The 27,938-nt window shown below is 45.2% G+C and overlaps 1 protein-coding gene across 2 annotated transcripts in view; it reads left to right on the top strand.

Moving 5' to 3' along the window:
- The window catches only part of SLC8A3 (solute carrier family 8 member A3), a 142,655-nt gene that overhangs the window by 94,873 nt on the left and 19,844 nt on the right, over window positions 1-27,938 (top strand). For both annotated transcript variants that reach the window (XM_085323376.1, XM_085323374.1), the window contains exon 3: window positions 21,589-21,692. In XM_085323376.1, the coding sequence (XP_085179502.1) occupies window positions 21,589-21,692 (104 nt within the window). The remainder of the gene's footprint in view (window positions 1-21,588; window positions 21,693-27,938) is intronic.

Here is a 27,938-nt window from a genome sequence, read left to right as displayed (position 1 = left end):
CGAATCTCCCGGCCCCGTCCCACGAGGAGTCGAACGGGCAGCGGTGCCTTTGGGGGGACAGAGTGGCGAGGCCAGTTCGGGGGATGTGGGGCAGCGGAGGCGCTTAACGCCCAGCCTCGCTGCCGCACTCGGGTAGCGCTGGGGTCCTGCCTGCYCAAACCTGGGCTAGCCCAGACTTCAGCCTGGAGATGGCTCAGCCCTGCTCCCTACAAGCCTGTAGGCTGATGTGCCCTATCTTGAGAGATGTAACACCACCAACTTGTACTAGAGTAAACAGAGGTCTGTATCAGGAAAACTCTCTCAGGCTGGGTAGTCCTTTGGTGCCTGCGTGTTGTTAGAGCTGACTATGGGGCAGATATAACAGTCAGAGCTAGTCCTTATGGTACAGCGGTCCTTTCCCATGGTGGCATTGTGCCTGCTCCCAAGAGCTCAGAACATCAGGGATCCTTTTAGATTGCACTAAAAGACGACAATCTCCTGATTCAGAGCAAAAGGTTAACATCTGATGGGGTTAGGAAGAAATTAATCTGCTGAGGAAAAGCGTTGCACTTAGTCATACATGTTTTGGGAGAGGTGATGTGCTATAAGCACGTGGCCAAAAATGTRGAAAACAGACCTAGAAAGTGTCATAGATGCTCGGGGTCAGATCTGCTCTTGGGTGCAATCTTGTCCAAATCTATTTTTGCAAAGACTGAATTTGAGCCTGTGACCCTGCTTGGGGAATACAAGGCACTGCAGAATCTGAAGTCTGCGTTTGCGTTTTACAAAGAATATCTGTGCACTCCCTGTTTGTCACTTTAAATCAGATTTACTGGCACTGGGAGACAAGGAACAGGGGGTTTTAGTGTCTGTCAGCACTATCAGGACTTCTTGGCTCAAAACATTTGGTTTTGAGCCCTTTTTCTTTCTCAGCAGTGCTAACTGTTCCATAAGGCAGATCTTATCCTGAATTACACCTGGGCAATCTTTCAGTCTTCAGTGGGCCTCACAGATGGCCAGGAGAGCCTTGTTTAGCCTGCAAAACTGTTATTACTTGTGCTGAGGCATGAGAAGGAGAGAGTCCAGCTTGACTGTAAACCAATAACTCTTGTCTCTAATAAAAGCCATCGCTTTCTTWGGAGGCTGTGAAAATTTGATCTGAAGCAGTTGGGCTAAAATTGAGTCCAATGCTGCCATCCTGTACAGCTGCTCTCTCAGAGCAGAGTTGTATTTGAAGCTCCAAGGACTAGTAGGGATTGTTACTATCATTAATTTTTAAAGAGATGGCAATATCACTAGAAGTTGGTTTGGGAGGGAGGACTTATTTTTRTTGTTGTTTTTCCTCCCTCACAGTCACAGACCTCCAAACTCTTGTCTCAGCAGGAGGCACCAACTGGTTTAGAAAAACAAAATTGAAAAAAAAAAGGATTATTTATAATTTGCTGGAAATGGGATGTGAGCTGATTCTTTGTAGGCAAGTGTGCTTGAAAAAGCCAGCTTTTACAGCTGTAGGTGCTCTCTGCTAGAGGCAAACCCAAAGTTCTCAATAGGAAGTTATTTCCAGTTTCAAGGTTGGCTTTGCAGATCCTTCTCCACATTAAGACCATGAAAAAAACAGTGCCTTTGATTTGCAGTCATTCGCTTGATCTCCTCTGTGGCTGTAATGTGCTTAGGAAGTGCAGCTCACCCTCAGTCTTGGTGTGAGTGTAGGGCAAATTATGTTACTCAGGCAGCCCCATCGTGCAGTCTAGTATCATGATTTTGAGTCTTGCCCAACTTGAGAATGGATTGAAAGTGGAAGCATAGCTCAGACCCTGTCAGAAAGCCCTGAACATCTTCCTCTGACTCTTGCCCAGGCCCTGGCTCTGAACTAAAACGCACAAGCTAATGAGCTGCCTGTCTGACCTAGGGGAGTGAGCGTGGGACAGGGAYCTGGAAGGCCTGGAGCACTCTTCCTTGCTCTCTCACAGCCTCTGTGCACCAGTGAGTCTGCTGCAAATGGGTCACCGGACAGAAATAGTCTGCTGTGCTTTGGCATGGAGCCAGCACTGCGCCACTTGGGCAGCAGCCGCAGGTGCAAGGGGTGTTCCCAAGCAGCAGGGAGGCAGGATGAGTGCCCAGGCGCAGGGGAGGACTGGGGATGTCTTTTGCTCCTGGGTTTCATTCCTGGCTGCTCCAGCTGATTGCTCCATGTGAAGCCAAGCAAGTCTTTCATATCCCTTCTACTTCAATCCTCCTTCTGAAAAGCAAAGAAAAACGTGGTTTATCCATAGGTGCAACCTCAGACTAACAAGATGCATATCCAGATATGATTTGTGGCTGATCAGGATCACTAGTTGAGGGCTTTTAGCATGCAGAGAGAGTTTATTTCTCAACATGCATTTTGCTCTGGAGCCTTTCTGGAATGGCTAAGGAAGTGTAGTGGGAGGATGAGGGCAGGGAGCAGACCTAGAGAAAGAGTATGGAAAATAGAATAAGCCACTGATAGGCACAGACAGACACTCCAGTAAACAGATAGACAGAGCAGAAGGCTTCTTTTCCTGACAGTCTCCCCAGTGTATAGCAGTTTCCTTGCAAGAGCTCTGACACTCACTGCAGGGCACATGTGAACCGAGCTGGAAGACAGCAAAGGCTGGAGCAGGAAGCAGGGAGGGAGTGAAGCTCAAGCACCAATGACATTTCAACCCAATTGAATTCTGGCTGGGCAAGGAGCTGCATGGTTCCTTCTTTCAGAAAAAAAACCAAAATGAGCTTGAAAAAAATCAAGCACTGCTTTTCCCTTTTCTTCAGAAGCTCCTTGACCTTGATATTTTCAGTCCTAAGAAGGCTTTTAGGTCCTCAAACAGAAAAGACTTCACAAAGTCAGGGAGTTATGTTTTTAAGGCAGGAGGGTTTGGAGGGCAGAAGAGTAACAGTTATTTAGACAACAGTCACTCCACTGAAAACAAGAGATTTGCTATGAAGGTCTATATGATATTTTAGCCTTCAGAGCTCCCACTAAAGGCAGTTGTGTCGTGTTACTAGTCCTCGAGGGACACATTTGCTGATGCTAGAGGGAAGTAACACACTGTTATGTGGAGCTGATTCCCAGTGCTTCTGAAAGGCTCCTGCTTCCCTGTGCTTCTGAAAGGCTCGTAGCAAAGGCTTGCCTTCAGGGGCCTGCTCCTTGCTTCGTCGTTTGTACCCATGCAAAAACTGCAGCAAACACTACCTCTCTGCATGTCAGTATGTTTGTAAGTGGTTGTTAGCAATAGATAGGGCTTCACAAAATTCAGAGTAACAGTAATTCAGGCTTCAGTTGAATCTATTACAGGATAACATGAGGTGTGATTATTTGTTATCTGATAGCTGACTGATGTCCTGTGTGAAATGAACTGSAAGTGTAAACTGGAAGTGTAAACCTACTGTCAAGTTGGGTGAAAGAGTTTGGAGTTGGAAGAACTGTTACTTTTCATTATCAGGTTATGGTTCTAACTAGATGGTGAGAAAGGTGTGAGATTAACCTGCAAACCAAAAATTCAGTGGAAGTTGGATAAAATGAGCTTTATCAGGAATCTGGTTGGGCTTTGTCAGGACAGAACTTACTTATAATTTAAGTCAAACAGTTGTCCAGTGATGCTATCAAAACTTGAAAGGGAGAAGACAGAGCAGCATCGCTTATCAAGGTCTGACGAGCTGAGGGAGTTGTAACGGGAGGGTTTGGACAGTGAGATGGGGGAAAAAGAGTTGAGCATGTTTAAATGAGGGCAGRACAAGTTCTTAAGAAGGGTGAAGGGTCTTGGCGCTAACTTTTGCCACGAGGCAGAGAGGGTAGGAGGAGACTCATCTCTTCAGCCAGGGATGCCAGGAGAGAAGTCCAAACCATCTGTGATGTAGATTGGTCAGAAATGCTTGCCAAAAGCATTTTCTGCAGAGCAGGGTCCACATGTGAAGGCTGAAATGGGAATAAGTGTTATGGCAGAAATTATAGGAATAAGATGATAGATTACTACACTGATTAAAGGAGTCCTATTTGGCTGGGTGAGGGTTGTGCAGGCTCTATTTTCTTTGGTCTCTTTGATCTGGCTTCTTGCAGAGCTCGTGCCTGCATGCAGGACTTATTGCCCCTCATTGATGTGGGATTGTGCTGTGAGGGGACTAGCTGTGGTGAAGCAGAGAAGACGCCTAGCATTTTTCAGTTTGGAAGTTGAAGCAGGGTCATCTGTGAAATTAGGCAAGGCTTGAACAGTGCCTTGCTGCTAAATTTAATCCTTCTGAAACAGTCATCTTTGCTGAAAAGTTGACTCTGATGAGCTAGTTTTTGTTTAGTTTATGAACAATGAGGTGGCTCTTTTAAGGTCAAAAGTCCACACTGATTCTGGATCCTGGAAGCACAGACTCTTGCTCTATAGCCCCACAGCCAGCTATGCTGACCCACGGCTGCAAACACAGCAGGCCTGGCCTCCTCCTGGGGACTCTGTCCAAGGCACTAGCTCTAGGAAGCTAACAAATGGCCATGTTGTTTTTCAGTGTTTTATATTAGGTAAGACACAGAATGAAAACAATCCCCAGGAGTGAAATGAAACAGTGTARCTGAGTATCTTCTACCCTATTTTCAGTGCTGCAGAATGGAAGTAAGAAAATGGTGACCCTGGTTGAATGCACAGTGCCTTGGATGAAGAAGGAGTTATGATGCAATATTTTGGCTCTGTGTAAATGGTTGGGTATGCAACTTTGTTGCCTTGGCAATTTGGTGTGATGTACCTTATCTTGGTCACAGGAAGCCTGTGACCAGAGCCCAAGCACCCTTGATCCAGCTCCTGTTCGTTTTGTTAATATATAATAATTCTGTCTGTAGTTTGCAGAAGAGACACATTTCAGACTGGCAGCTGAACAGTGTTGGTTGCAGCTCATTAATTTCCTACAGATTGCTGCCTTACTGCTCCATTGAATGTAGTGCAACTCAAACGGCTGGGCTGAACACTGCCCTGCTGAGCTGAAAGCATCATGTGTATGTGTATGTGAGAAAAGCAGGGGGAGGGAGAGAAAAGAGGGACTTGCGAGGCTGGTGTGCAGAGAGGTTTTCCTGTAGAACCAGCAGCTTGTGATGGGAGAGGCAAGTTTCTATTCCCAAGCTGCAAAGTGTGAAGGATTCTTCTGGTTGTCATGACTGTCTGCTGGACACCCATTTGTTCCTCACCCAGGGGCCTCTTCACAGCCTGCAGTGTGTGATGTGAGCTGACCTGTAACTGACAAAATTGTGTAGTTTTCTTTCAGCAAAGAACTGTGTTTGCAAAACCACAAGTTTTACCACTTGTGTATCATACCTGGTGCCTGTCTATCTTCATGACCTGTAAAGCCAGTCAGAATTTGTTTACTCATTGCCGTGTCTAATGTGCTTTGAGCTCTGAACTCTGGGGATGCTGTTACGTGCAGGATCCAGGGAAGAGGTGTAGGCAGGCATGGAAGAGTTAAGATATGCTGGCACCAATGCTGCAGACTGGGGTGACTATTCTGACCTCTCTTGTCAAACAAAATTCCAGGTATAAGTAAGCTTAGAGCACAGACTCCTGGGAAGAGCCACCTTAAGAGGAGCCCTTGGCCTTTACCTATGTTGTCTATACTGGAAAGAGTAGGGATTATGTGCAATCTCTGCTCAGAGCTGCGAGTCTGATCACAGAAACCCCATCTGTGTCTGTTGCCAGCAAAGGGGAAGTGGATATGTCATGGCAAGAGGTCAAGAGCATGTAATCCCTCCCAGTGGCAGCCCCCCTAGCTCCCATCACAGCCTGGCTCCCATGGCAGAAGGATTGGCAAGCTCAGGTCTCCACAGCCGTCAGCCTCGTTTCCTGTCTCAAGTGATCTGCTGCCTGACTCGCTCCTGGAGTACCAGCACGCAGGCTGCCTCCCCTGCTTGCGAGCCTTGGGCCAGCTCTGTCCCTAACTGGGTCTTCCTTTCTGTCTTGGCAGCGACAAAACTGTCTCAGCAATGGCAGGAGCCAGCCAAGACCATTGACAGCCACAGAGGAGGTCACTATGGCCATCTTTTTCTTGCTCACTTCCTTTCCTCTTTCTTTATTGAAATTTGTGTACATATGAACACCTGGAGTCCCTGTCCATAGGCACCTTGTTTTGGTCAAAGCCGGTTAAGACTGACCCACTCTGTCATCAATGTTCTGAGAATTAGCTAGAGGCATTTTCACAAGATTTTGGCCTTCCTGCTTTCTAGTCTTCAGTTCCCAAGTATGCTGAACAGAGACATACTACATGAGGTTGTCCTTCTATTAGAGAGCTTTGATAAATCAATTTTCTTGCCTCTTTTTCCCACATGAACAGCTGAGACAGAATCAATATGAGCTTGAATTCATCAGAGCAGGCATGGAAGAGCTAGGAGACTTGGGTGGAGCTCACAGAGGGCTTGTTTTGGAACTCATGCAGCAGTGGGTAGTGTATCTCCAGTGAGATGTCACATGCCATTGAAGCCATGGCATTATATTTCTGGGCTCCTCGTAGCAGAAGGATTTTACAAATCTTTTGGGAGTTCAGAGAATCTGTATTCTGGAGCAATTAAAGAAGTTAGGGTAGAGCTCAGCTAGGCAGCAGCCAGCAGCAGTAACGTGCAGCCCTCTAGAGCTATGATGAGAGAGGAGGTCCTGAGAACATAGCTGGTTATCAGTGCTTGTGGAGGTGATGTACTGGAGCAGGGAGCTGTGCTCAGAGCACACTTTAGGCAGGCAGCGAGCCCTAGTCAGTGGGGGAACATTCTCCCAAAAGTGAAGTGGCCAAAGGCTGGTTGTTTAATCTCTTAAAGTCTGCCTTGACAAAGCACTAAACAGTACACGGCAGGTAACAATCTGGCAGTGCCGGAGGGATCATTTCAGCTAGCAAGTTTCTGCAATTTTTGTCCTACAAAGAATTTAAAGACTTCCCAGCCTGGTGACTGTTGTTTTGAACCTGGCACTTCTCATTCTTCAACTTCCTCTCCCCCTTCATCCCCACCTTCTCAGCTGTGCCAGCATCTCCATGGCAACACCGTGTTGCTAAAGAATAGAGAAGACATCTAAATATAGCTTCCAAATCTCCATGCCTTCAGCTAAAAGTCTAAAACCAGGGGTGACAGCTTGAAGCACTAGACTGCTAATACTAGTCAGTAAAGAATGTCTTGCAAATGAGATTCAGGAGTGATTTGGTGAAACTGAGGTCATTTTCAGCTGAATGCTTGTTTTGTGTTTGCCCAGGACATCTCATGACATCTTGATGCAGTTCTGCCTACCCTCTCCTGTCTGGGGCATTCCCATGCCTTCACTCTATCAGGTTTTGTAGCCATTCTTCACAGCAAACAAAAATGCCTCCAGTACTTCATCTGACTATCAACATCCACGATGGGTTTGGACATTAGAGGCTCTTGTTGATACATTGGACTAAGTTGGCAGCAAAAAATTTGAAAGGCCTTCAATAGGGAATCAGTTTTCCTACTTCCTTCTTTCTCCATGCCATACTTGTTCTTAAATTCTGTGCTGTGTGACTACAGTGGGGTTGTGACTCAGGTTTTGCTCTTTTTAGAGTTTCATTTTAAGGAAGAAAGGGTACAACATCTCAGAGAGGTTGGTCTTCAGGAACTAACTTAATGTAGTAAGGAGGGAACTGTTCACACCTAGGCACTTAGCACTGCATTACACCTACACCAGGCTGACACCCACCAGAACTGACATTTGATGGAGTGGCCAAATTGAGTTCTTACCTCTGCCAGACATGCATTTGTTGTACAAACCTCAGTACGTATCTCCACAGGTCACAAAGACTGTTCCGTCTTTGGCCCTTGAGCAGCGAATCTCCGTGGGCCAGCCACAACAAGCTGACCTGCAGCAGGCCATRCCAGGGCTGGTTTGTGTTTCTACACACAGAACTTAAGTCTTCAGAACTGACAGTCTAGAATGTGTCACACAAATCAACCTGGATTCATTTTTTAAGAGCGGAATTTGAACAAAGATTATAGCCAGACCTGAAATTATTTAATATTAAAAATAGCTTTATTAATCTGAATAGAGGGGGAAAAAAGCCTGTAGAGGTGGGCTATTAAGCTCATGTAGCCCAACTCAAATATCTCAACTCAGCCAATCAGCAATATGGAGAAAGGGCTTTTAAAAAAACCATATTCTTCCCTTCTTTGCAGAAATTCTTAATCCAAATCATGGCATCTCTTCTGAAGAAAGAACCCTCTGTATTAGAGAATTCTATCATGTTTGAACAAAGTGAAGTATAAATGGAGTATTTTGGAAATCTGCTTACCTGACAGGGCTGACTGTGTTAAGGAAGCTCCCAGAGCATTTTGTTGTGCCTCCCAGCATGCCTTTTCTGGCTCCTCCATGGCTTCAGAGGTGTTTGTAACACTAGCTGTTTAATAGTTCCAGTGTCAATTCCTGTGGCTGACACATGTACCCTATCAAGTACTTAAGGATTTTTAGCAAGGAATGACAGTGCTTAACAGGCTCACCTGCCTGTCTAGTAACTTAGCAACTCTGATTTCTCATTGCTTGTACAGTTATTTGCACCTTTGCAAAGTAGGCATGAAATTCGATCACGTGAATTTGACAGTATTTTGTGTCTTTTTGCATGGCAGTGAAAAGTGAGGAATGCATTGCTGTGGCAAGAAAGAAATCAGAACTGAAAAGTGAGACTGACCACAAGCACAAAATGACCACTTTAATTTTCCCATTCTAGGCTGCAGGAAGGGTAACACTTAGGCAGATTTTTATCTAAATTCATTTTTTTTACCAGCTATCACTATAAATCTCTTACTGGTAACATTTTAAAGTTTTGTAATACAAATAAAAAACGAAATATGGCTTTAGTCTTGGCTATGTCCCTTTAATTATCATATGTCAGTGACTAAAGCATTTTCAATAGCTGTAATTGAGACATGAGCCAATTTACTAATTAGCTAAGATTACATGGGGCATACACAAAGGGAAATCACTTTTTTGTRTCAATGTTTCCTTCTTTATCTCTTATCAAGACATGATGCAACATCAACAGTGTCTGCACAGCCAATAGCTAGCCAGCCAAAGCCCCTGGCTTCCCACTGGTCCCAGGCAAAGTCCCACATGGTACCAGGAGGATAGGGAAGGATGGAAACCCGGATTTCAGACCAGGCTGCCTGGTTTCTGTCTCCTGATACATCTGCTTTGGGGACAGCTGGGAAAGTAAGCATCTCTRTCAGCGTATATTTTCCATCCTGTGATCCCCTGTGGCAGAGACAGATGTTGGCCCTCGTGGTGAACAGAGCGGAAGAGCCCACTGGGCTATGAGTGTGTGTAGTGAAGGAGAGCAGCAGGATTTTGTCACCTGTGTAGGTCCCAGCTGCAAACGCTGAGAAAATTTCTCTCTCCAGTGCTCTTTGTGCCACCTTGTTTGCTCCCTCCCTGTGTAGGGGACAGACAGCAGGGGACATGGYGCCGCCTTTGCTATTTGTGCCGAGAAACAGTGCCGAAGGATTCTTCCCCTTCCCTTACCAAGGAAGTTCATACCTTATGAGTCAAGTCAGACATTAGGACTTTCTAAGTGTAAAGAGATGACACATTGGGGAAGAGTGTCCAGGGCAAGTAAAGATAGCCTATAAAAGTCTCCACTATTAAACGTTTTTTAAAAAACAACTTGCAACTGCCAGTCAGGAGTAGCTTGGTGGGGCTGGTTCTGCCCAGAGTCAAGGGTGAACTAGCTCAGTGCTAGCTGTCACTTCCAGCCTTGTTTCTTGAAGCTTTTTGGTTCCCCAGTGGCAAAAATGAGCTTTAGCAAGGAAGAGGAGATGCCTGACAGAAATGCAAAACTCCCTTCAAATCAGAGCCGAATTACATGAAATAGTAAGCTGGTATTGGTCCCACTTCCACTACTACCCAAAACACGCTCTGCTCCCTCCCCTCACCCTGCTTTTAAATTGTAGCATCTTCCAAATGAGCAGCTCAAATGTTTTGCAAGTAATGACTGTCCCCTACACAGGCTCCTGTGAGAAATAGGGATCAAAGCCACTACATAGATACAGAAACTGAAGCACAGAAGTATCAAGTGGTTGCTTGCATGGCCTCAGGCTTGCCTGGAGAAATACAGAGGTCATATAATGATTAACACCACAGACAGCCCTATGATAATGATCATCTAGTTATCCCATAGGCCATCCTGAAGTTAAAAGATTAAAAAAAAATCCATTTATTATTAGACTGCTGTGTGTGACTTCACAGCAGACTGGTCTGAAACTGTCCAGTCTGTTCCCCCTGTGCTTGTTGCACAGAGCGGGATGTCCCTTACATAGCTGCTCTTCCAAGGTCCTAATGAATGACACAGCCAATTTCTGGAAATCAGCCCACAGTGGCTTGTCTCCAGCTTCTGTACTAGCTCTGGTTCTTTTGTAACGCATACATCAGCAACTTGTACATCAACGATCTGCCTGAAACTCTATCCTGACAGTTTGTCTATCCTGTTGGCATCTGCTTAGGTAACTGGTACCAAGATCTGCTCTGACCTTGAAGGCACCTTAAATTCTGACCTGGCTGTTAGAACAAACTGTGACTATCACTGGTGACTGCAGCAGCATGCTTCAAAAACTGTTTCCCTCTTAACAGTTACATGGGAGTTACAGTTTACATGGGAGCCAAAAATCTCTTTTCATGGTCAGAATCTGAAGCCCAGTGTATATCCTGTCTATCCTGGTTGGGTCCTTACTCTGGATGGGTCTGTAAATTACCATGATTCCYCATTGAAATGAAGATCCCTCATCATCTTCTTGGCAAGTTTTAGGAATCTGCTTTTGAATGTAATACTTTTCCTCCTCGAACACTTCTCTCCTCCTTTGCTACATGGTAGCATAGCACTTTGCTTCAAAATGGCTCTGCTCGTCACAGCCTTGGTTACTTGTTGTGCTACTCCACATGACCGTGTGCCTCACAGCAGGGCACCTTGTCTGCCAGTGCTGTTGGATTGCTCTGTTAAATGTCTGCCTCCCAATGATCTAGACAAAGCCAGCTCCCCACTGTACAGAGCGTTATTTAATCCCCTCTGGTTTGTCTCAGATTTTGACATCTTATATGGGCAGCATTGCTGCAACATGATTTCTCAATGAGATCTTCTGGCAGACAAAATATGTCCTGTCCATATATTTCCTTGTTGAAAACCTAGCCAAATGCCAGCAATCACATGCAGGGCTCTGGAGAAGAGCAAGAGTGGCACCACACGTTTTGAAATTCATACTGTAGGGCCTGTACCTGCTGCAAATCAGATGAGAATTTARGTATATTGAGATGCGTTGAGAATGCTATGGGTTGACCTGATGTGTGTGGACTAAAGATTCACGTTAATGAGTTACTAAAGATCTCCTGGTACTTCTCATTGTCCCACAGATGTTTACCTTGCTGTCCTGGCTGCTTTCCATCCTGGCTAACAGCATCCCACCAGGGACTGTAAATCCTGCCCTTGCACAACCCTGCCTGTTTCAGTGGTATACTCTATGTGACATTTCCTGACTTACGTTGTTTTTAGAGCTGAGCCTTATTTTACATTCCAAAGTCATGCAGACACATCCTCTTAACCTCCACTGCAATAATTCCTGCAAATGAGAGTCTCCACACAGAGAGATACTCAATATTTTCTAGCACATTAATCAAATAACCATTCAGTTGTTGCCTTATGTGTTGGAAGAGGACATGTTGTCAAATAAAATGATTTTATAGATTATCCTCTGTACTTCCCAGATGGGGAATTTAGCAACGTCATGTGCATTAAGTCCTTTAGGAAAAGATCAATGTCTATTCATTTCATCTTCTGGTGCTTACTCAGGGAAATCTTCTTATTAATGTTGTTCCCCAGAGAAGTTTTTCCATCCCTAACTTTTAAAAACAGTGATTATTTTTAAGTATGTGTCTAAAGGAGAGCCTGGACTTGCACCATCTGAAGGCTATTGGTGATAGCGTGCATAGTCGCCAGAGAAAACAAGACAGAGCAGCTATTCTGACTTCTGTATGCATGTGTAATCCCTGGGAACTATAGATATCATCTTGTCCTGCTGTATCACAGTCCTTCAGTTATCCTTGTCCTTCCCAATTAAACGCAGAGGTACATCTGTAGTCACAGCTACRGTCCCCTATGATTTTGAATCAGAAGTTGAAGGGTTTGCTCTTTGTTTTTTTCTGGAGGTAGATCTGCTTGTCTAACACAGTAAGACTGCCTCCAGAGCAGGAAGAAACCCCAGCAGCCCTCTAAGCGTTATTTCCTAGCAGTTTCAGAAGCTGCCACAGCTGTATACTTCTGCTGTTGGAAGACCTCTTTCTACTCTTGTGTCTGCAAACTGCCTGGCAGCTCAGYGAGCCTGGGCTCTCCACGTGGAGCTTATGGAAAATGTGAAAATGGGTCCACTTAACTAATCTGGGCAGGGAATCTCACACAAACRGATCTCATGGAAGACTGAGGAGGCTCCCTGTCAGGCTAGGAAAATCTGTTTTTCAGTACTTCTGGTGAGTGTCCCTTCCAGGCCCAGTCTGACTCCTAGATGCACATGGAAAAGGATAAGATACCTATGTTTTTCCAAACTAAACGCATTGTTCAGCCTCTTGAAAAGGCTACAGAGGCCTGAATTAAAGAGCTTTTTCCACAAATCAACCCATGTACRTGCTGAGATTGAATTAAACTGCAGGTTGGTACTAGTTGTGGAGATTTGGGGTTTGATTTTGTTTGCAGAGTGACTCCTCCTTTCCAGCTACTGTTGGCATTTAATGAAGGCAGTTGATTGCCAGAACAGGGTTTTGGATGGCCTTCGTTGTTCTCAGCTTTCGAACTGCCTGAGGCATGTCTTGGCCGTGAGGAAGCTGTCAGAGAAAGAAGAAGGRTGGAAAGTGTCCTCCTTTCCTTGATGAAGAGACATCAGCTGTTGGGGAGTGAAAGCTGCCTGGCTTAGCAAGGTGTGCCTCAGACCTTACGCTTTCCGTTAGGGGGAATGCTCCTGTCAGGCCTGTTGTGCTGCAAGACCCTCTCATGCCAGTGTCTGCCTCGGCTAACTTCAGGAAACTGTCACGATGTTCTTGCAGCAAAATGTTCCCAAGCCTCCTGCTCACGCTCGCTCTCTGCCTCTCGGTGTCCTYCTGTCACATCTCTCACATTAACGTGATGTCTTCCCAGAGTGGTGTTACGCTCCAGTCCTTCTCCCCATCCATCTCCTCTGCTCTCCAGGCGTTTATAGGAGGTAGCTATCAGTGTGGCTGCAGGTGAGATATGAGGGCAGTGTTACAAGGGAGCAATCTGTGTTTTGGCCTCAAGACGATTTACGGCAGATTAGGATGTAGCTGTAGTTACAATTGCTTTTGTAGCACTAGAGAGGAGCAAAATGTTCYCAATAGTTGCAGAAGTTGCAGAGCTTGGTAACAGGCAATGCTGACCCAGCTCCACTAAGCTGAGAGGAACTATCTCGCTGGCCTGACAGGCACCAGTATGTCCTTCATCATCGCTGACCTTTCCACAGTGATAGTCACCAAAGCAGCAAGCCAGCTGAGATAAGGGCACTTCCCCACAAGGAAGTGAGCTGAGCCCAGCACCCCATTGCTTGAAGTCTACTGGGCAGCCGTGGGACTGGAGGTGCTTTCTTCCTGCTGCTGCAAAATAATAGCAAAAGGTTTAATATTCCATGCTATGCAGTACTTGCTGTGTTAGCAGTCACCCACCTCACAGTGTCACTGAACAGTCCCTGGAAACTACTATTTCTTCCTTCATTTCTGCCTTTCTCCTTTTTCCCTTGTACAGTAAGGTCTGGAAACTCGCTGGGACTGGAATAATATTAGGCAGATACTGTGAGCTTGGCTGRAGCCATCCAGGCTGTGCTGGGTAGCTGAGCATGGTGCCAGGGTGCCTGTGTAACCAGAGGATCCCTGTCACACAGCCCACATCTCCAGGCTGTGAGCTTGAGTCCCCAAAGCCATGTAGACTGAGGTGCTGTGAAAATGAACATGGGCTCTCAGCAAAGCTGTGTAGGTCAAGTATATCTCTGCCCTGATGCAGCTCATCCTCTTCTGGGCCTAAAACAGATTGGGTAAGGGGTATGAGCCTGCCTTTGTCTGCACAGGCCACATTCAGCTTTGATGTTTGAAGATTAGCTGGTGAAGGTGACTTTGGCCTGATCTACATATATTATGGAGTCTCTGTGTCCTCTGCTTAGGTTTGGTCCTAGGTATTGCAATTTGTAGGGTCAAGGTCCCTGCAGCTCATGGTATTATCTCCTGTGGATGGCAAACAGGCACATGGGCCTGTCACCCCATGGCACTAGCTGACCCTGTGCACGTGCTTGTTAATGTTAATGTGTTGACTTTGTTCTACTCTCCCTCCATTAATCAGCCTTATGCTTTGCTCTCTTGAAATGCCAAGAAAAAGCATCAGCCAGATAGTGTTCCCTTTGCCRTCAGGAAGGGTGAGCCCTGAACAGAGATGTGCAGCCTTGCGGGGGGAGGCTGTGAGTGCATCGGCCCRTTCTTGGATCAGCTGGTCCCCTTGCAGGTGCTAAGTGGTCTCACAGAGGGCTCGGCATGAAGAAGTGTCCCACTGTCATGTTCAGGAGGGCAACATGTGTTGCACAAGTCTTGAAAACAGAGATTTTCTTTGCAATAACAAATTTGCCCGTCATCTTTTGTTTAAGAGCCWGGTTAAAGTTCCTTTTCTCACTACAATTTATAATAAGAGGGAAAATATTGTTTTAATGGATTTGTAACCAAATTCAAAGACCCTTTTGTTGAAGAACAATGTGAGGCTTGAGTGTGCGCTACCAATCTAGTTTGTAATAGAGCTGAGCTAATGTAGGAATTCAGAGATTTTGCGCTGTTGGTTACACCTGTACAGAGATTTTTACCAGCTATCCTGAAGGCAGTGTTTCTGCCTTCGAGTGAGATTTTAACCTTGGGGCAAAACTTTGAAAATCTGTTTCTCTTAAGAGAGAAAAGAAATCTGAAAATTTTGTTTTTCTTATTTCCCTCAGCTTTCTCAAGTATAGCCAAAAGTTAGTTCTTTTTCCAKCAAAGTTTTATTTCCCTCTCCTTGAGGCAAGCTCAGGAGGAGGGGCTCGTGTTCATGCCCCCATGACCTGGCGCAGCCCCTCAAGACTCCTGCTGAGGCGCTTTTTGTAGGTCAATTTTATCTTGGGGACTCTGGTTCATCCAGTCATTYCATTTGAGGCACCGAGTGGCCCTCACCTTTACATTAGTGTTRAACTTTTTGCTGCATTTCAGTGAGCAGGATGACAAATTTTTATTTTACTGCAGAGTGACTTGGATCTAGGTGCAGGCAGTAGGGGGAAAGTGTGTTATCCACTCACATGCAGCCAGGATTGAGGACCCTGTGATCCTCTGTGCATGCATCAGGAACAGTTGATTGAGCTTGGTGCTGGAAGAGGGCTTTTCAGGCATGAACAGAGYCTTGCAGTTGGACTTTCCCCTTGTAGAAACCAGTGGAAAAAGTGGGATCATCAGAGAGCTGGGCTTGAATTTTTGTTTAGAAGAGACCATGCTTGTGCGGTGCATTACCCCGGCTTGTGCTGTGCTAGGGAGATAAAGGCAGTTGCACAGCCAGACTGAGTGTATGTGAGGTGTTTTCCTATCGCTCCCATGCAGCAGAGAATTAGGGCAAGGAAGCTGGCCTGGAGGGCTGGCAGCCTTGGCAGCGATGCCAGGCAGCAATCGGCAGAGAGCTAACTAGAATGCACATATGCCCAAAGAAAAAAAAACTTTGGAGACATTGGAGGCAGTGCCACATTGCTTGGGTTTATTTCTGGGTATTAATATATGGCCCTACCTTTCTGTGTCCTTCCAAAACAAGTAAGATCTAAGATACAGCCACATAGAAAGCAGAGGACTCAGAAGTTTGCAGAAAACTCTGTTTGCTCTCAGATAACTTCTGTTCACTTTCTGCATCATGTTCCTGAGAGTCAGGGGGCCAGTTGCCAAGAGTGAAACAACAGCCATTCAGGCAGGGAACATCTTATACTTGTTTGTAGCCCCTACTTGTGCTCTGGTCAGTGCGGACAGCATGTGTAATATGGACACATCTGGTTGCAAAAGGCATATACAAGGGCATATCATACACCAGCATATTTTAAAGAAGATTCAGTGSAAAAAAAACACACGTAGAATCAGAAATCCAAAATTCGTGTTATTTTACTTTTGCCCCTGTGTTTGGACAGCTTTCAAAATACCTTCTTGCATACTATTTTTAGTCTGCCCACAAATGAGACAAGAAATTTCTTCTCTTTTCATGTCAGCAGTATTCAAGAATTAGCATGTGGATCTGTTTGGCCCCAAGCATGAGGTGGTGCCACCCCAAAGGTGGGAGAAGTGACCCAGGCTCACCCGGGGAGGTGGGGCAGGGCCTGGGGACTCCAGCCTCGGGCAGAGCAACGGGCAGAGTTGAAGTTTCCCTGTRCTCTAAGAAAACTACACTGTTTCCAGACCTCAAGGATCTTCCTTTTGTAATGCCAACTTTTTAAAGTGCATCTTCTCTACTGAAATCCACTGGGTTTTCTTTCTTGACTTTTTTTTTAATTAAAAAAAGATGACTGTAAAGAAATCTCACCCCTGTGGAACTACTTAGTAGGCTGTATAGACCACTGTGCACTTAACAAAATGTGCACGCAGTGAGTCATTACTTCCTTGAGTCCACAGTTTTGAGTATTCATTGTGCAGTTGAGTGGATTTTGTAAAATCAGGCTTTCCACACGCAGCCATGGAGATCATCTTCTGTGCATGCTTTCTCATTAAATGGGTATTTCTTCTCCACTTCAGTATGCACATTCACGGAAATGGGAGAGCCACCTCAATGAAAAATAGTTGCTGTAAAAAAGACAGACTCAAGAAATGTGCGTTCATTACACATGTTGCTTAAAGCTCTGGAATGGCTTTGTCACGATACCTAAATCAGCCTCCAGGAAACAGGATCTGCATCCTGTTGCAGATACTGAATAACATGTTCCCTCTGAAGACCCCTTTTTTGGGGAAAAAAAAAAAGTTGTAATTTTTTTTTTTTTAAGTGAAACACTGATTTCTTCCTTGTTGTTGTTTCTTCCTTACTCTACATATTTTCATTCTGAAAAATGAGCTGAGAGGAAAATTAGCAGCTTGAAGTCATGAAAAGTCAGAAGTTAAAAAGAGTAGAAGTTGCCAATAGTTCAAAAATATAAGCAGTACTATTTGTGAATGGGATTTTCAAAAGCAACTGGAGTTTAGGACACACTGGCTACTTTCAAAAGTCCCACCTTCTCTTTTGTAGCAAGAGCAAGAAAGAGATCCAAACTATAAATCAGATGTATCATAGAATCATAGAATCAGTAAGGTTGGAAGGGACCTCTGGAGATCATCTAGTCCCACTCCCCTGCTCAGCAGGGTCACCTACAGCATGGTAGACAGGGCTGCATCCAGGCAGGCCTTGAAGATCTCCGGAGAAGGAGACTCCACAGCCTCTCTGGCAACCTGGTCCAGTGCTCCGTCACTCTCACAGTGAAGAAATTCCCCCTCACATTCAGGCGGAACTGCCTGTGCTTCAATTTCTGCCCATTGCCTCTTGTCCTGTCACACGGAACAACTGAAAAGAGTTTGTCCCCGTCCCCTTGACACTCTCCCTTCAGGTACTTGTACACATTGATAAGATCCCCCCTCAGTCTTCTCTTCCCCATTTCRTGAAATGGTGATTTTCAGGGGGTCAAAAAGCCTTCCTCAGACATTACACAATTTTTGATTGCTCTTTTCGTCAGCTGCCCTTAAGCGGTGCAGTTGCTTAGGAGTTAGCTAGTAGGCGTGGGTCAGTGCTACTGCATTCATCCAGGCCTGGCTCCTGTCATCAGGGTGACAGCCTGAAAGCTAAAGTTTTCTAAATCCCTTTCTGTTCTCAGACATGGTTGGGCCTCTGGTCACCTCTAATCACCTCCTATGCTGACAAGAGCTGGGGTCACAACATCCCCAGGATTTGGGACAACAGTGCTTAGTCTATGAAGTGCTGTGGGATCAAAGGTATTGGGTATCATTTAGTGCCTGATATTCAAAACAGTAAGGCCGTGCGCAGTTTTTGGTCACTAATGTATGGGCTAAGGCACTGAGAGAGTGGGCTGAAGCCCTTGTATTTAATCCTTCCCTGAGGATTTCTGGGATGATCAGTGACAAATTAGCCACTGACTAAGTTTTGAGACTAAACTTGTTGTTTATAGTCAGTGCTCAGCACTTCTTGAATTCAGCAGAGTGCTCAGCAGCTCCAGCCCCGTACTGAAAGAGCACTAAGCAGTACCTCTCCAGGCAGCCTGGACGAGTTCAGCTTCTCATGGGGGTGAAGGAAATCATTCTCATCATCCTGGTGAAAGGAGGAACTCAAGTTCCCAACCAACAGTATGTATGAGAAAGATTTCTAAAGCCCGCTCGCTTTGGGACTAGGTATGCTTGTTGATGTACACTACTGTTGTAGTGCATCAGTCCTTTTCCCAACAAGGCAAAGGGTAGAATAGTGTAATGCTGTTTCTTAGGCATTACAACACTTCCCATCAGTAGGTTTGATATGTTTGACAGCCATAAGATCCACATGTGCCTGACAACCCTGTGAGCATGTTATCACGCCAGCTCACTTACAGGGAAACTAAGGCACATATGGTGATTTGAAGACTGGGGCTACTTTGCTCAGGTTCTGTGATCTCCAGACCTGTTTTTCTCCTCCTTTCTATATGCAACCAAGACAAGTTACAGATACAAAATGCATCAGGGAACTGATCCAAATGTTGAGAATGGACAAGGAACTTGCAGTGGTCATTGCAGGAGGGTTACGAGGGAGATGCATGTGTGAATACTAAGCTGTTGGATAGGGAAGTCATTCCCTGGTGAGATGAGCAGCTGGCCTGGTTCTCAGGAGCAGTTGTTTTGGGGTAATGGAAATGCACTTTCTGTGGAACTGACGTTTTCTTTTTAAAAAATGCAGGTCCAGTTTGGGGTCATGGCTGATTGGAAGTCTAGGAGCCCCAAAATAACAGATTCATGCCCTTTCRGAATGTACACATATATATGAGCATATAATTATATGTGATCATCAGWGCAGATGCAGACAATTTTACATTTAAGAGGGTGTGAGATCATCCCAGAGTGAAAGCACCAATCCATTCTGTCATGAGTGAGGGATGTGATTTTATCAAGCCTTTCAACTGATAAGATAGCAAGCAGAGTGCAGATTTAATTTGCAGCCTGAGACAATCAGTGCAACCCTATCTGAAAGGGAGACAGCATAGTTGGCAAAGCCATCAAGTTGTTTAGGTTGTTGTGTTTCTGTGTGCATGYGTGTAAGAGCGAGAACCAAGGAACTGTGACCTCTGTTTAGGATATTTATTGCTGTGAAAGAAACCACTTCATGACAAGCTCTTTCATTCTTTTCCCACAAAATGCTCCTGGAACTCATAAGAAATTTTCCTATGGAAGGACATAGGATTTTCCACCCAGCTAGTCCAGCAACCAGCACTACTCAGAGTCGGCTGCAGAGGCAGGTTTTCCCTCAGGCTGCTGCTTGACTAGCCTCACCTATGGCTCACTTTAACATGAAGAGCTCAGAGCTAAAGGTTGCACTATCTTCCCATGTGGTCACTTAGTGTCTCTCTGAAAGGCTAATGTTCCCAACATGGAGCTAATAGCTTGGTGCCTGTGTGGTGTGTACTTGTGCATGTGTTTTTATGCCTGTGTGTACAGAGCGAGTAGCAGTGTGAGCAGAGCGTGCTTCTCTGTGTGCCAGTCAGATTTCGTTGTGTGGACACTGTGCTGTGAGTGGTTGTACTGATTTTATTGCAAATCTAAATTCCCTTGCCAGTTTGTGAGGGGACCAGAGCTATTTGTATTCAACCATATTTTGCACAGTGTGTCCTGTCTTCAGGCCTTCTGGTTAAATAGAAGATAGGCCACTGTAACTGGCAGTAGTGGGTTTTAGCCTTTCTCAAGGGCCATGTTAAGCTTGCTCAGTGAGTGAGAAAACTTTGACTATCTAATATTCCCATGCAATTCCTTGCCTTCCTCCACTTCTGCTTTGCTATTCTCTTCTCCCCTTTATGACAATTATTATTTTTCCATCCACAGCAAAACAATTCACATCAAGGTAATTGATGATGAGGAGTATGAAAAAAACAAGAATTTCTTCATTGAGCTGATGAACCCACGCATGGTGGATATGAGTTTACAGAAAGGTGTAGTACTGGCCCTGCAGACTAACGTTAACATTCTTCTTTCCTCTTTTCTTTCTTGCCCTTCCTCCTCTTCTCCTTTTCCTCTGATTTCTTTTTGTTTCCAACTGCTCTATCCAAAACACTGCTGTGCACACACACCTGTGTCACATGGTACCTATGGAGCATGAGTGGGATGGGAAATGTGTTGGAGGGGCCTGGAAAAGGGGACAAGGGAAGGAGACAGAGAAGGATAGTACAGTCCTAGTCATGAATATTTTTGCAATGGCTCAAAGAGGGACCTTGCATCATTCCCATTCATAGAAAGGACTGAGCCTGCTCAAGCAAGTCTTGTAGCATCAGTGAGAAGACGCTGGCTAGAAATGCATCCAGCATCTCAGGAGAGCATTGCCCTGCCCTATTCCTATGCAGTGTCCTGATAGTCTAATATTAGCAAATCACAGGAATCAAGGCCTGGCAGAGAAAGAGCCCCTAATAAATTCTCAAAAGGGCTGGGTGAACCCTCCAGTCCAGTTGTTGCTGGGCAGCTCTGGAAGTGACTTATCATGGCAGGGAAGCGAGCTGACACTCCACCTTCGATTTGTTTGGGGGCTCATAATAGTTGTATGCATTGCAGAGGTGCTAGATGTAGCCTGGAAACCTGGCAGCAGGGAGAAGGAGACAGCCCTGCTCTAGTGTCAAGGCTGTTTCCATTCAAGTCTGAGGTATTTTAGTACCATTGTCTTCTGCAAGCTCCCAGCAAAGCTGTCTGCTCTCACAGCAAGCTGAATCCCTCGGTCAGGGAACATTCAGGTCAGGGAGAAGAGGCAGACAGTATCAAAGAGTAGAAGCAATGATATGCTGTTTTAAAAATGGAAATTAGAAATATCAGCATCCTTTGAAGCTAACAGAGCTATAGCCTGACTGCAAAGACCTGACTCACCCCCACTGGGGAGCATGTCTGTGAGTATGCATCTCTCTCTCTTCTTCTCAGTCTCTGAGCCCAGAGTCCCTACAGATTTATTACTAATTGTGAGGGTAGCAGAAGCAATTGACCTTTCAGCTAAAATGCACTGGGTATCCCAGGGTGGCTCCTGGTGATTTCCAGTCAGCCGATACCCTTTCTATTACCATGTGACACTGAAAAAAACGTGCTGCAGAAGTCACCTCCCACTAACCATCAGCAAGGACCGAACTCCCTTTCCCTCCCTCTCCACTCCCTTCCTCACCCCCCTCGCCAGCCCCATCTCCCCCTAACACCCTCCCGCTCCCCAAAGACCAGCTGCGACCGATGCGCCATGTCAAACGAGCAGGCCAACGGCACACCGCCCCAGGCAGCGGGGAACGGGCTGCATGCGAGAAGCGTGTGGTGCTGCTGCTACTGCGTCTCCTTCAACTGGCCAACCCGCTGTACACGGTTGTCTCTCTTGTTGTCCCTACAGGAAGACCATAAGGGTTAAAATAGTAGATGAGGAGGAATACGAAAGGCAGGAGAATTTCTTCATTGCCCTTGGTGAACCGAAATGGATGGAACGAGGAATATCAGGTGTGAGATCCTTTATGAAAACAAACGGAAAAAAAAAAAAAGAATCAAGTCTCCAAACCCCAACTCTAAAAATATAACCCTTTTTCTCCTATTTCCCCTCCTTCCTTTTCTCCTCCTCCTGTAGACAGATCGACTTTTGTTCTCTGCTCTCCTGTATTCTCGCTCTCACCCTGTTTCGGTGTCATCTCTGCCTTTTAGAGCCTAGCTTTCTTCTGATCCTCCTTTTATGCAATGCTTGAGCCTTAGAGGCTGTATTATTTTGATTGGGTTTCTTTGTTTTGGTTTGTTTTCTTTCTGAGCACATCTTTGCTGTTCTCCCCTGTCCTTCTCCTTTGCCAGGACCTCAGGGAATGTGATAGACAAGGAAAGGGCATAATGCATGGCTGCCTCTGAAGCTCTTCCTACACCCTACTGTCCTTTCCTCTGTTGTTGCCTGCCAGTGGCATTGAATTGGTGCAATTGGGTTCCTCTGAGGTGCGATGAAAAGCCTCCGGAAAAGAGGGAAGATGTGAGCTAACTTGTTTTGGTTATATTTTTATAAATGGTTCTCAAGGTCTTTCATCTAAAAAACCCACTATTGTGTCATAAATAATTACAGCCTCTCATCCAGAGGGTGTGGAGCACTGCTAATATCCTAATTTCAGGTTAGATACAGTGAAGCTGAGGATCCCTTAGCAGATCAGGATCATATTGGGGAGAAACACTGACATTTAGTCATGCCTTGCCTATATGTAGCTTTGTCCTTGTTGTGTCCTCTTTCTTAGCTGCTGAGTCTTGCCATTGGCTTCATCAGCTTTGGGGTGGCCCAGAAGGGACAGTATTTAAACATGAACACTTAACAGAAAGGAGTGCCACCTTCTAAGTGYCTGATACACAATAAATTCAGATGTGTGTACCCAAGGGCTTATTTTCATTCCCGTGTACTACTGCAGGTGGTGAGAGCATCTGGTGGTTGCCTGGGTATCACACAGCTTTCCCTTGTCTTCTGTCTCTTATCTCATGCACACAGCAATATTCTCTAGCCCATCCTAGCTCCCATGCGCAGCTCTCCAGGACATTTGGGATAGACACAGCTTGCATTAGCTTGACAATGTCACATTGCATCCATGGGTTTGTTAAGTTTAAAGCCAAAATRAGTTCATAATTTAAGCCATTAGATCCTCTCATGCGATCTGTAAGCAATGAGGGACATTAGATTTCATTGTGTGTTGGGCACAGGCCCTTGAGTTTCACCAAAGTCAGGCTTCTAGTAAGTCGTTGACTCATGATCAGAAGAGGTGACCAGCCTGCCATATCCCATGAGGGTATTTTCCAGCAGTTAATCGCCCTCCGAGGTAAAGTCACTGGCATTCTAGAAGAAAGTTGTCTGGCTTCAGCTTATAGCCACTGGTTCTTCTTGTACTTTTTCCTGTTAGGATAAAGAGCTGCATGGTGTCTCACACTTTCTCTTGTGTAGGTACCTACATACTATATACATATTACACTCAATTTTCTTTTGGGGAGATTAAGCCCTTTCAGTCTGTGACTGCAAAGTATTTTCTTCAGCTCTTGAATCACCCTGGGGTGTCTTCTCTGCACTTTTCTGACCAAGGGCTCCCACCTCCATCTCACCAATGCCAAACACAGAAGGAAAATCACCTACTTGTTACTCACACTCCTGCTTATACATTCATCAGTCTATAGCATCACACTGAAGTTTCTGCCCAATTGCGGTCTCTGTGAGCCCTGAATCCTTTCTTAAAAATGCGTGCTTCAGGATACAGAGCCAGGATTGGGTTGTTTTTTTTGTTACATCCTGCATTCCATGTTCCTATATATGCCAGTTGCATCCAGCTGAACAAAAACACTTATTTGAACAAATCTAGATAGCTAGTTAAGATGGGTCTGACCAGTCTGTACAATTGGTCTGTCCTCATTGTTATTTGGACAATTACACCAGTTTGCAGTTATTATTGGGCTTGCCTCATTTACACCAACATAAATTGAAGTCAGTGTAACAGACAAAGAGGAGATCCAAGTTAGACTAAACGGTCTTCACAAAAAAGCCTGGAAATCAACCCTTTCTTTCACCAGTAGTAAGGGGAAACTCTTCATCAGAGTCTGCTTACCAGTAGGAAGGGAAATAAGATAAAAAATCATGAAGAGTGAAAGATACAGAGGACTTGCTAGCCTCATTAGAGAAAAGTCAGAGTGAGAGCACTGTGCTTTTAAAAACTGAAGAAGGGAGTTAAAACGTATTTGTAAATGTTCTAACATTTGGCAAAAGGTGGCACAGTCACGACATGAGTTGTAGGGCCTCTGGAAAGATTCCTGCTCTGTAGTGCATGCCTACCACAACATTGCCCAGGAACTTGTTTTGTGCCGGGGATGGAGAACAAGGAGCAACATGATGATACTTCTAGATACAGCGCTTTGGGATCTGTAGACAGCAGACACGGTAGCCAGCAGCTTTACAGGGCTGCCCCTGATGGAGGTGCACGTGCAAGCAGATGGATCCTGGCTGAAACAAGGAGACCTGGGGCTTGTATCAGCTCTCACGTACACCCACGCTGCTGTGCAGGCAGTATTAYGTGCACCTGTGTAAAGGAAAGCAGATAAAGATTTTCTTGTTGATGCTAATACTGGACCAGACATGTTCCTACAAGCATTGAGGTCAGACTGGCCACATCTGCGCAAACAGGCTCATGGCGACGCTGCATGCACTCTGCCATTGTACCAACAGCCACAGAATGAGAAGGGGTTAAAAACAACACAGCCGCTAACATCCTTAGCAATAAGCTCTGTTGGTCTTATTGTCATGGTGATGAACGGGCCTCCACAGAACTCACAAGGCTAGGGCAAATCACAGCTCCTGGCTCTCTAGGCCAGATTGCTTTYGATGAGGCAGTCTCTCTGGATTTCAGTTGCCCATATATTTGTTCCTAGCACCACAAAGGACATGGTTCTCTCTTGACTGTGTGTCCTCATCTTCTTGTTGTTCCCCACTTAGCTCTCTTGCATTGAGTCTGTGCCTATACTGCTGTAAGAGTATCAGATGTTTTCAGGCTCATCTTCATATTGTCTTCAAAACATTTCCTCCTGCTCCTTTGGGAGCAAGAGTGTGTTGCTCGCCTCAGCTGACTGGCAAGTCATGTTTTGAAGAAATGTCCTGTTAGGGTCATGCAGAGTCAGCCTGTCTATCTCAATCTGGCTTGCACTACTGTAGGTTCTTGCCGGGGGTCTACCCTTGCCCGAAGACTTCGCTTTGCAGAGCATTCTCTTAAGGGTAAAAGTTGGGAGCACTGATGAAATGTGCCCATGGCTAAGTGTGATGTCCCTTCTTCATAGAGGAAGGCAGAGCTGACAGCAAGGGTGAGTGATCACGTGAGTAGATGTGTGTTTTCAAACCATCCCAGGGCAATAACTGGACAGTTTATTTTAGAATCAGGTCTTGGTCTAGAGCCCTGTATTCTTAAAAATCCCTTGTGCTTTTTCAGAGGGGACCTATGCTGCTGCTAACTGTGGCTTTAGTGGCTTCTGACAGACACGTAACTGAAGAAGATACCAACTAGGATAAGGATGGGTGGGCAGGGGGCAATACTATATGGCTGATTTGAATTATTGGCTTGGTTGTTGCATGCACATGTCTATACAAAGCAGTCACCATCAATCAAGGGAGTGTCTGCTTGGCCCTGACTAGAGGGATGTAGAGGGAAATGGCCTGGTCTGTTGGCTGCGATAGCCAATACTGGGCTGCGTGGTTGTGTGAGGCATGCTTGGGACTGTGTATCTATAGAAAGATCTCTGTGAGTGCCAGAACTCTGCAGGAAATTCATCCTATTGCTCTTTCTGTTTGGCACTCACAGCACCACTATGAGAGGAAAAATATCTCTGCTCAGGAAGATCCCTGTGGTGATCCAAAAACAAATTTCTGTCTGCAGGCTGCTCAAGGCCCGGGCAACACATAATAGCCTCTCCAGTGTAAATATGGTTGTTTTTCTTATCTGTATAAATATCTAATAGAGCCTTTTAACTGAAAAATTTTGCATCATCTGCAGATATTGCTACCTTACTGCTTACCCCTTTTATATCAGTGTCACATCTGCTTTGAGCGTTGGAGCACTTACTTAGTTGTTTATTCTTTTACTATGTGAGGAGCTGACCCCTTACGTCTGTTTGTTGCTTTTCCCCCTTGCATAAATGTAACATCTACAATGTCAAACTTCATCTTACGGTCTATTYATGCTTTTTCACCCTTTGGTTTCTGTAAGGGAGTTTTTCAGAGTAGTTTGATCATCTGAACAAATCACATTAGGTAGTTTTACTTTACCAGCTGATGTGCTCAGATAATTCAGAGAGATTAGAATAGATCTGAGATGGGTGTCTTGCCAACCCATTCTGTGACAAAAACYAGTATTGACTCAGTAGTGGCATATTAGATGCAGAGTGCTAGCAAAGACRGTGTTTGCTTCAAGCTAGTTAAGCAAAGAGAAACCAAAAAGAAAACCACATTCTTTGCTTGTGAAGACAGTGAAGAGTGTGGTGCTTTTCTCCATCATGCTGGCAGTCTCCCAGGTTTCCTGATKTTTTTGTCTTCTCCTTTTGTAAGGAATTAACCTCTGGATCCTTCTTGTCTCATCTTTCCTCTGTATGTGCAGTGACATAAAACAAATCCGTGTCTACAGCACAGTGCTGGGCTTCAAAACCTTGCAGCACACTGAGCCACCTTTCTGGGCATCCTTTTTTCAACACCTTTTTGAAGTGTTCCTGTGGTGAAACAAGACTCTTAGCACAAGATGCTGTCTTTTGGGTTGACTGTTACTCTTGTGGCAGCTCTGGTATCACTTAGCTCACAACTCAGACCTATGCTTTTGTTACTCTCAGCCCTGCAGGATTTCAGAGAAATCCAGGCTGTTTCTACTGTTTTCACACATCAGCTTTCACATTTTATATGCAGTCCTGGATTACAGGAGCAAAATTTACTCTGCTTTCCCAGAAAGAAGTTGGTCTTCTGCTTAAATTGTGGTTAGCCTTAGTGTTGATAAAGCCAGAATGACAAGTGAGACTACTTTAGAAGATTCCATCTGATAGCAAATAATGGTGAAAATCAGGTTTGGAAAATTATGTTTCATGAGGTAATTGGGAGGCTACTCAGGAGAATTCAGCCAGTGGCACAGYGGTAGGAGATTCAACCTCAGGGATCATGCATGAATGCTGATTCTGGAGCTTTAGCTTTGTAAAAGGGACCAACATCCTTCCTGCAAAATTTTGCTTCAGAAACCATGTCTCCTACAAGATATGACTGTACTGGAAGTGGGGAAACAGATGCCTTGTGGAATGCTATTAAATAGGTGGCACAACCTGGCTTGGGAAGATTTCATCTGAAGTCCCCTCAGCCCCAGCACAGAGTCACCTGGTGTGAACGAATCTCTTGGTGCATCTCTGTTTAATCATGTGTCCAGACTGCTTACAGGAAAGCTGCCTGCCCCAGAGGGGCAATGTGGCTGGGATTCAGAGACTGAGGATTAAACTACAAAGAAAGATGAGTTCCTAGGTTGGACTGATCAAACCACATTATCTAATTCAAAGTATTGATAAAGACGATGTAACTTGGTACAAAAGTCCATGCCTAGATAAGATAAGCTGCATCAATATGTAAGAATACATGTGGCTGCGGTTTTTGAAGTGTGGGCAGATTCTGAGAGGCTCCTTTTCCCATCAGCTGTAAATGGGAATATCAAAGAAATGTTAGATTTCTGCTACCTTCCCTGTTGGTAAAACCATTTGCTTGCCACACTGTGATAAAGCTGAATGATGCAAGTTTTGAGGGAGAGAATGGATCTGATTCTGTTTCTCAGACTCTGTAACAGCTTTGCTATTGATTTCAATAGTAATAGGATTCAGACTAATGCTGCAAAATCTCTGGCTTGTTTAGCCTATGAAAAAAAAAAAAACAGCTTTACAGCTCTCCATACTCCCTTAGGGAAACTATTCGCTCACCTCAGCTTGTTATGGAGTCAATCTGTGGAAACTTGCATCTGAAAGATGAGTGGCCCTTCCCCCTTCAGGGACTGAGCCCCAGAGGACATGTTTGCACCTTGCTGGGACCCCGGTGCTAATGCTTCTTGACTGGGCACAAAATCGGAACAGGCCCTGGGCTGGGCACCGGGCTCATTAGCCCTGCTTCTGGCTAGCTGGCTGCGTGGGTCACTTCTGGTGTGGTGCCAGGTGCTTCCAGGAGCCAAGTGGTTAGCTTTGCCCAGCACA

The sequence above is a fragment of the Rhea americana genome, unplaced genomic scaffold (assembly GCF_003343005.1).
Source record: "Rhea americana isolate MKP2758 unplaced genomic scaffold, rheAme1 scaffold_84, whole genome shotgun sequence".
NCBI lineage: Eukaryota > Metazoa > Chordata > Aves > Rheiformes > Rheidae > Rhea > Rhea americana.
This window is presented reverse-complemented; position numbering and strand designations above follow the sequence as displayed.